The sequence below is a fragment of the Ovis aries genome, chromosome 17 (assembly GCF_016772045.2).
Source record: "Ovis aries strain OAR_USU_Benz2616 breed Rambouillet chromosome 17, ARS-UI_Ramb_v3.0, whole genome shotgun sequence".
NCBI lineage: Eukaryota > Metazoa > Chordata > Mammalia > Artiodactyla > Bovidae > Ovis > Ovis aries.
In genome coordinates, this window is record NC_056070.1 from 9,250,246 (window position 1) to 9,260,519 (window position 10,274).

Sequence of the window (10,274 nt, forward strand, 5' to 3'; positions counted from 1 at the left end):
CGTCACCTTCTCTGTGGGAAGCCCTAGGAGTCTCCAAATTACTGTAGACAAACCCAAGGGAAGAGCAAACCATCTATTGGAGTATTGAAAGAAAATATTTGAACATGTGACTGGTGATAGAAGCAAGGTTCGATGCTGTAAAGAGCAATATTGCATAGGAACCTGGAATGTCAGGTCCATGAATCAAGGCAAACTGGAAGTGGTCAGATAAGAGATGGCAAGAGTGCTTTTTCACAACGGGTTTGCCGCCAGGACACAGGTGTTGTGAAAACCACCGTTAAACCTAAGCCAAAATGGGAAAGGAGAAGACCCACATCAACATCATTGTCATTGGGCACGTTGATTCAGGGAAGTCTACCACGACTGGCCATCTGATCTACGAATGTGGCGGGATCGACAAGACAACAATTGAAAAGTTCGAGAAGGAGGCTGCCGAGATGGGAAAGGGCTCCTTCAAATATGCCTGGGTCTTGGACAAACTGAAAGCTGAACGTGAGCGTGGTATTACCATTGATATCTCCCTGCGGAAATTTGAGACCAGCAAGTACTATGTTACCATCATTGATGCCCCAGGACACAGAGACTTCATCAAAAACATGATTGCAGGCACATCCCAGGCTGACTGTGCTGTCCTGATTGTTGCTGCTGGTGTTGGTGAATTTGAAGCTGGTATCTCCAAGAACGGGCAGACCCGTGAGCATGCCCTTCTGGCTTACACCCTGGGTGTGAAACAACTAATTGTTGGCATTAACAAAATGGATTCTACTGAGCCACCCTATAGCCAGAAGAGATATGAGGAAATTGTTAAGGAAGTCAGCACCTACATTAAGAAAATTGGCTACAACCCTGACACAGTAGCATTTGTGCCAATTTCTGGCTGGAATGGTGACAACATGCTGGAGCCAAGTGCTAATATGCCATGGTTCAAGGGATGGAAAGTCACCCGTAAGGACGGCAATGCCTGTGGAACCACCCTGCTTGAAGCTCTGGATTGCATCCTGCCACCAACTCGCCCAGCTGACAAACCCTTGCGTTTGCCTCTCCAGGATGTCTATAAAATTGGTGGTATTGGTACTGTCCCTCTGGGTCGTGCAGAGACTGGTGTTCTCAAACCTGGCATGGTGGTCACCTTTGCTCCAGTCAATGTAACAACTGAAGTGAAGTCTGTAGAAATGCACCATGAAGCATTGAGTGAAGCCCTTCCTGGGGACAATGTGGGCTTCAATGTCAAGAACGTGCCTGTCAAAGATGTCCGTCGTGGCAATGTGGCTGGTGACAGCAAAAATGATCCACCCATGGAAGCTGCTAGCTTCACAGCTCAGGTGATTATTTTGAACCATCCAGGCCAAATCAGTGCTGGATATGCACCTGTGCTGGACTGTCACACTGCTTGCAAGTTTGCTGAGCTGAAGGAGAAGACTGATCGTCGTTCTGGGAAAAAGCTGGAAGATGGCCCTAAATTCTTGAAATCTGGTGACGCTGCCATCGTTGATACGGTTCCTGGCAAGCCTATGTGTGTTGAGAGCTTCTCTGATTATCCTCCCCTGGGCCATTTTGCTGTGCGTGACATGAGACAGACAGTCGCTGTGGGTGTCATCAAAGCAGTGGACAAGAAGGCAGCTGGAGCTGGCAAGGTCACCAAGTCTGCCCAGAAAGCTCAGAAGGCTAAATGAATATTATCCCCAATACCTGCCACCCCAGTCTTAATCAGTGGTGGAAGAACGGTCTCAGAACTGTTTGTCTCAATTGGCCATTTAAGTTTAATAGTAAAAGACTGGTTAATGATAACAATGCATCATAAAACCTTCAGAAGGAAAGGAGAATGTTTTTGTGGACCGTATGTTTTGTGTGTGGCAGTTTAAGTTATTAGTTTTTAAAATCAGTACCTTTTAATGAAAGCAACTTGACCAAAAATCTGTCACAGAATTTCAGACCCATTAAAAAAAGTTTAATGAGAGAAGAAAAAAAAAGAGATGGCAAGAGTGAACGTCGACATTCTAGGAATCAGCGAACTAAAATGGACTGGAATGGGTGAATTTAACTCAGATGACCATTATATCTACTACTGCGGACAGGAATCCCTCAGAAGAAATGGAGAAGCCATCATAGTCAACAAAAGAGTCTGAAATGCGGTACTTGGATGCAATCTCAAAAACGACAGAATGATCTCTGTTCGTTTCCAAGGCAAACCATTCAATACCACAGTAACCCAAGTCTATGCCCCAAGCAGTAATGCCGAAGAAGCTGATGTTGAAAGGTTCTGTGAAGACCTACAAGACCTTTTAGAACTAACACCCCAAAAAGGTGTCCTTTTCATTACAGGGGACAGGAATGCAAAAGTAGGAAGTCAAGAAACACCTGGAGGAACAGGCAAATTTGGCCCTGGAGTATGGAATGAAGCAGGGTAAAGACTAATAGAGTTTTGCCAAGAAAATGCACTGGTCATAGCAAACACCCTCATCCAGCAACACAAGAGAAGACTCTACACATGGACATCACCAGATGGTCAACACCGAAATCAGACTGATTATATTTTTTGCAGCCAAAGATGAAGAAGCTCTATACAGTCAACAAAAACAAGACCAGAAGCTGACTGTGGCTCAGATCATGAACTCCTTATTGCCAAATTCAGACTGAAATTGAAAAAAGTAGGGACAACCGCTAGACCATTCAGGTATGACCTAAATCAAATCCTGTATGATTATACAGCGGAAGTGAGAAATAGGTTTAAGGGCCTAGATCTGATAGACAGAGTGCCTGATGAACTATGGAATAAAGTTCGTGACATTGTACAGGAGACAGGGATCAAGACCATCCCCATGGAAAAGAAATCCAAAAACCAAAATCGCTGTCTGGGGAGGCCTTACAAATAGCTGTGAAAAGAAGAGAAGCAAAAAGCAAAGGAGAGAAGTGAAAGATATAAGCATCTGAATGCAGAGCTCCAAAGAATAGCAAGAAGAGATAAGAAAGCCTTCCTCAGTGATTAATGCAAAGAAATAGAGGAAAAGAACAGAATGGGAAAGACTAGATATCTCTTCAAGAACATTAGAGATACCAAGGAAACATTTCATGCAAAGATGGGCTCGATAAAGGATAGAAATGGTATGGACATAACAGAAGAAGATATTAAAAAGAGGTAGCAAGAATACACAGAAGAACTGTACAAAAAAGATCTTCAAGACCAAGATAATCATGATGGTGTGATCACTCACCTAGAGCCAGACATCTTGGAATGTGAAGTCAAGTGGGCCTTAGAAAGCATCACTACGAACAAAGCTAGTGGAGGTGATGGAATTCCAGTGGAGCCATTTCAGATCCTGAAAGATGATGCTGTGAAAGTGCTGCACTCAATATGCCAGGAAATTTGGAAAACTCAGCAGTGGCCACAGGACTGGAAAAGGTCAGTTTTCATTCCAATCCCAAAGGAAGGCAATGCCAAAAAATGCTCAAACTACCACACGATTGCACTCATCTCACGTGCTAGTAAAGTAATGCTCAAAATGCTCCAAGCCAGGCTTCAGCAATACGTGAACCATGAAATTCCTGATGTTCAAGCTGGTTCTAGAAAAGGCAGAGGAACCAGATATCAAATTGCCAACATCCACTGGATCATCGAAAGAGTAAGAGAATTCCAGAAAAACATCTATTTCTGCTTTATTGACTATGCCAAAGCCTTTGACTGTGTGGATCACAACAAACTGTGGAAAATTCTGAAAGAGATGGGAATACCAGACCACCTGATCTGCCTCTTGAGAAACCTATAGGCAGGTCAGGAAGCAACAGTTAGAACTGGACATGGAACAATAGACTGGTTCCTAATAGGAAAATGAGGACGTCAAGGCTGTATATTGTCACCCTGCTTATTTAACTTATATGCAGAGTACATCATAAGAAATGCTGGGCTGGAAGAAGCACAAGCTCAAATCAAGATTGCCAGGAGAAATATCAATAACCTCAAATAGGCAGATGACACCACCCTTATGGCAGAAAGTGAAGAGGAACTAAAAAGCCTCTTGATGAAAGTGAAAGAGGAGATTGAAAAAGTTGGCTTAAAGCTCAACCTTCAGAAAACGAAGATATGGCGTCTGGTCCCATTACTTCATGGGAAATAGATGGGGAAACTGTGGAAACAAGTCAGATTTTATTTGTGGGGGGGGGCTCCAAAATCACCGCAGATGGTAACTGCAGCCATGAAATTAAAAGATGCTTACTCCTTGGAAGAAAAGTTATGACCAACCTAGATAGCATATTCAAAAACAGAGATATTACTTTGCCAACAAAGGTCCGTCTAGTCAAGGCTATGGTTTTTCCTGTGGTCATGTATGGATGTGAGAGTTGGACTGTGAAGAAGGCTGAGAGCCAAAGAATTGATGTTTTTGAACTGCGGTGTTGGAGAAGGCTCTTGAGAGACCATTGGACTGCAAGGAGATCCAACCAGTCCATTCTAAAGGAGATCAGCGTGGAATTTCTTTGGAAGGAATGTGCTAAAGCTGAAACTCCAGTACTTTGGCCACTTTGACTCATTGGAAAAGACTCTGATGCTGGGAGGGATTGGGGGCAGGAGGAGAAGGGGGAGACAGAGGATGAAATGGCTGGATGGCATCACTAACTCGATGGATGTGAGTTTGAGTGAACTCCAAGAGTTGGTGATGGATAGGGAGGCCTGGCGTGCTGCGATTCATGGGGTCACAAAGAGTCAGACACAACTGAGCAACTGAACTGAACTGAACTGAACTGATTAGAATTAATTCTAAAAATAAGAAAGAAGTTAAAGGCTACTATTATTTAATAAACATATTGACACTGGGACCCTCACTAGGCCAATGCATTAGATATGGATGGTATGGAAAGTAGCCCTCAAAAGTCTGGAGTTCCATAATGACGATGCATTTGTTGAGATGCACATCCATCATTCATTTCCAGCATATTATGACATATGGAAGTTTATGCAGGTTTTTGGATTGTCTTATCTACTCTTACAAAATGCTTTCTACAAGTCCCTGAAAATTGAAAAATAATATTATAATGTAAGCACCAGCAAACAAGAATTAAATGACAGACATAACATTCTCTGTCTCCCAATAGGAGCTTCACATTAATCACACTAGATGCAAAAACAATGGCTGTTAAATCAGATCTGACCTATAAATCACATCCCTACTGCCAAAAAAATGTTTTAGTCGTATATTTAAGAAAGTAAGAAGAATCTCCATTGTTCAGCAAAATTAAAATCATTTCCAAATATACTACCTATTTCCTCTTTACATGTTTAAATTTCTCACTGTGTATATGATTATAATATATGTAATATATTAGTAGAGTACATGCCTGTAACTTACATACAAATGTCCTATATTCCTGGCATGCCAAAATTTTATTAATAGGCTGCACAAACAAAAAGTGTCGGGATCAATCTTCTGAACTGACATAACTATTCATACCTTTTTAGCGGAATTCATTATTTTCTTACTTTTACTCTGGGCTTCCCAGATGGTGCAGTGGTAAAGAATCTGCCTGCCAATTCAGGAGACACAGGTTTGATCCCTGGCTGGGGAAGATTCCCTAGAGGAGGAAATGGCAACCTACTCCAGTATTCTTGCCTGGAGAATCCCATGGACAGAGGAGCCTGGTGGGCTAGAGTCCACGGGGTCACAAAGAGTCAGACATGATTGAAGGACTGAGCACTGCTTTTATTCTAGCCACTTATAAACAGGCATTTTTGGCCCCCCATGTCTTCTGAATTATAATCTCTTGGAGGTAAGAGGCATCTTATTTTATTCACAAGTAACTGTCCACTGTGTTTAACACATTTATTGAGTACACTAGTGATTGATTATTTGATAAATTTTGGTGGGAAGATGAATGTTTTGTTTCAAGTGCTATTTAAGGGACTTCCCTGATGATTCAATGGTTAAGACTTTGCCTTCCAATGTATGGGATGCAAGTTCAATCCCTGGTCAGGAAACTAAGATCCCACATGCCACATGGCCAAAAAAAAAAAAAAGCAGAAGCAATATTGTAACAAATTCAATAAAGACTTTAAAAATAGCCTACAACAACAACAAAAACTCTAAATAAGAAAAAATAAATTAAATAAAGTGCTATTTAAATGTCCCTATTTGGATGACCAAGAAAGAATAGTTCAGATAGCCCTTCCTGGGCAAGAGGGGTCAAGAGCATCTTGGATGGAATTACAAGAACCAACATAGTACCCCAGATTTCCCTGAGAAGAATGTCACATCTCAGCAAGTAGAAAGAAGGCAGAGTCAAAATCAGTCGTGGCAATGGTTTTCCTCTTTGAAGAGAACCAGGGTTCCTGACACATTCTCCACTGCCCGAAAGAAAACTGCCTGTCTGTTATCATCAACAGAAGTGTTCTTCTGACATGTATTCTGTAAACATGCCATCTCTGCTACATGCACTAGAACCCAGGGCCTGCTTTGTTACCTAAAATGAACTGACTCACCAGGAAATGCATCTTTACTGCCCTTTTTAGATGAGTATCACAGCTCCATTTACAGTATAAATGTACATCACAGTAGCCACATTAAAAATATCACACAGGACAACCACCCATGATAAAACATTTTAATCATGAAAGTCCTTCACAAGGCAAGTCCCGTAATTACCAAAGTTTTAGCATCACCTGCATTTAAGGAGACATTCCAGGCAATAATAGAAGATAAAGCCCTATGGCAGCATTAAACCTGAAAAGAAAGAATAGAAACGAGACTGGAGGCAAGGTTGTTGGGAAAAGAAGTGTCTGAATCTGATAAGAAAACTGTAGCACATACTGTATTCAGAACAAGGAATGAGGTCAGAGGAGGAACTGCTGTGGGGAAAGAAACCCCAGAAGCATCCACAGAGATAGAGAAAGAGGAAGGGAATGAACCTTCCACCCCCACGCCCACCCCGTGTTGTGGAAGTGCTGGGTTTGGGTAGAGATGTTTTACTGTATTTGAGGGCACTGTGGAGTTTCAAACACCTTCGTCATTTTGTTTCTGACAATTCTTAGCTAAACACAGAGCTCATGAAATCCAGATATCACAAAGACTAAAGCCAGCTTCAGCTGTGAAGTTGTCTCCAATTGCTCAGCCGGAAGGCGACCAGGAGAATACAGGTGTCAAGTTAGCCAACAGGGAGGCTCTGCCCACGCACCCACTCTTCAGCATCATAGCCCAGGCTAGTGGAGGGTAAGACAGCATGCAAGATTATAAAGTTTCATGGAGTCCTGGGAAGGGAAATAATGCCCCTCACATGTGCCAGCCAAGCTGAAGTGTGACAACTCCACAAAGTGTTATGGGTTGACCAGTTGCCCAGGTGAAAGGCGAAAGGGGAATGCGAGGTGTATCAGAAACTCTTAGAGTCGAGAATGTAGGCTTGCTTCTACTTCCCTGAAGGTCAGTTAGAAGCCTGACTGGTCTGTTCCCAGGCAGTTCAGAGCTCCCTGTGTGCCTTCAAACCAATGTAAAACTAGAGACCTTCCTATGGAGAGTGCTCATACAGTGGGGGAGGTCATGAAGCCCCACATTAGCCACAAAAGAAAGGTGTTAAAATAGAGTAAAATAACAGACTGGAGGAACACATTAAAAAAAGATTGAGCAATTTCTTATAGTCACGTGTATACCTACCATGCCACAGTAACTCCATTTTTATATATCCAGGAAAAATGAAAACATATGTCCATACAAAGACTTGTATAAGAATGTTCATAGCAGCTTTATTCATAAGAGTGAAAAACTTCCCAAATGTCCATCAACAGGAGAATGGATAAACAAATTGTGGAGTCTATAATGAGACACTTCTCAGCAAACAAACAAACAAGCAAAACAAAACAAAAACTATTGATATGCACAGCACATGTGACTCTTCCAGACATTATGCTGAGCAAAAGAATCCCAACACTGAAGAACACACGCTGTGTTATTCCATTATAAATGTAAAGTTGTAGAACAGGCAAAATATACATATTATGAAAAAAAATCAGAACTATGGAGGCTCTGCCGAAGAGAGAGAAGAATTGACTGTGAGGAGGAAGTTGTTGAGATGATGGAAATGTTCAATATCTCTATCAAGGGTGTGGATTATACTAGGTATGCATTTATAAAAACTTACTGAGTTGTTTACTTAATATTATTTTACTATATGTAAATTTTGCCTTCATAAACTGTAAACAAAAGTTGAAGCCTAGTTAGTGGGTTTCTTTTCTTCCCCTCCACAGTGCTGTGCTCAGTCACTCAGTCATGTCTGACTCTTTGCAGCCCCATGGACTGTAGCCCACCAGGCTCATCCGTTCATGGGATTATCCCAGCAAGATACTGGAGTGGGTTGCCATGCCCTCCTTCAAGGGATCTTCCCAAGCCAGGGATCAAACTCACATCCCCTGCATGGCAGGCAGATTCCTTACCACCAGTACCACCTGGGAAGACCCCTTCACAGTGGAATGGATTACCAACTCTTAAACTAATTTCTGTGTATTCTAATCTTGAGCAAGTAAGTAAATGTATTAAAGATAATGAGATCCCATATAGTTATAGAAGAGCTACAAATTAAGAAAAGAAAGGATCAGAATGCACATGGTTCTGTTAGACTGCAGTTAAAAGCACCACTGGGAAGACATAGTTTTTAATAGATGAATGGACATAAACAGAGACAGACAGACAGACAGACAGATAGATAGTTTCCCAGCTCTGTTCATGTGAGAAGACCTAGAAGCAATGACATCCATAACAATGAGCACACGTAGTATTTATATTGACTTCTAATTAATAGTGGCTTCTCTAAAAAAATTTTTAAAAATGTAGAGACAATCCTGGAACATCTAGTTATACAGAAATTCAGAAAGTAGTCAAGAATGTTGGAAATAGATCAAAAGGACACTAAATCCTAATTTCTGCTTCCACTTCGACCAAATGCAAGCTAAATAACCTACAGTCATAGTCTTTTGTAAATTCATCAGAGAGTTGAGGATAAAAAGCAAAAATGAACTAAAATCTAGAAAGCTAGAAAGTGGCAAGCCCTTCATAAGAGATGCCTCCACCATCTTTTGTAGGGAAGTGGGACTGGGAGGAAGCCACTGTCATTGGGTTAAAGCAGAAACAAAATGAACTTTGTAAGAATTTTAAAGACTACAAGAGAGTTGGCGTGACGTTCAGAATTCTGAGGAGCTCTGTCTACACCAACGCATCAGAGCTTTCTCCCAGGCCCTCACTAAGTGTTCATGCGTGATCATGAGCAGGGCAAGAGGGCTTAGACAGAAGCCCTGAAACATAGGAGTTTGCTAAATGCTGAGAGGAGGACAAAAGAAACGAAAGAGACCGTTCAAGGCACTGCAGATCCTTACTCCATCCTTCTCAGAGGCTGCCCACAGATGGAGGAAAAATAAGAGAGCCAGGAGAGATCCCTCTGAGGAGGAGGTGCCCACAGCCTGAAAGTCTTTCCCAGACAAACCTGCTAATTCCCTTTCTGGCACTCTAAGCATTCAACTGAATACTCTTCTCAGCAATCCAAAGATAAGGGCAAGGCAGGAGGGCAGAAAAAGATCTCTTGAACCACAAAAAGCTGGAAGGCAGGACTGAATAGCAAAAGGGACTCCATAGCAACATGAAAAGCTGGATGCCAGTTTATAAAGCAAAACGAGATGCCAATTAATTCAAAAAGCCAGAGATTGTTTGTACAAAAAGGTCTTGCCCTGCCAAAGGTAAAGTCCTAACTCACCCGTGAATCATCAACCTAATGGTGAACTACATTTAATTGAAACAACAATAAATTCCAGTCCTAGCTCAACTATGACCTAGATGAATTCCTGACAGAAAAAAAGGGTATTCCCTTTCCTGGGCAAATATATTATTTACTTCAGTCTCTACTGTTTTTTGTTTGTTTGTTTGTTTGTTTTCTAGTACACACAATGTCCCACATACAATCAAAAATTACAAAATGCATGAAGAAAAATTTTAAAGAAATAGTAGCATATTAAGAGATGGCCCAGAAGTTAAAATGATATGACAGGGAATTTATAATAGCTTTGATAAAAGGATACACTGAAAGAGGTACATAACTTATATAAACATATGGTAATTTGGGCATAGCAGTAGAAACTTACAAAAGAAGAGTCAAGGAAATTGCTAGAAATAAAATACATATCTTAGATTAAAAAGTATATAACCATCTTATAACAGACTGGAAACAGTGAAAAGAATAACAGGTTAACATTGACAACAGGTCAATTGAAATCATCTAAATCTTACATAAAAAAGTGAAAAAAATAGAGTAGG

General features: G+C 41.3%; 1 protein-coding gene across 1 annotated transcript; it reads left to right on the forward strand.

The window, feature by feature from the left end:
- The first annotated feature begins 225 nt into the window (after positions 1-225).
- LOC101103351 (elongation factor 1-alpha 1-like) lies at positions 226-1,793 on the forward strand. Its single transcript, XM_042234951.2, has one exon. It carries the CDS (start codon positions 294-296, stop codon positions 1,671-1,673), a length of 1,380 nt encoding a protein of 459 aa, XP_042090885.1. The 5' UTR covers positions 226-293; the 3' UTR covers positions 1,674-1,793.
- The last annotated feature ends 8,481 nt before the right edge of the window (positions 1,794-10,274 follow it).

What these genes read in the sequence shown, in the direction of transcription:
- LOC101103351 (XM_042234951.2), top strand. Translation starts at nt 294, where the DNA reads ATGGGAAAGGAGAAGACCCACATCAACATCATTGTCATTGGGCACGTT.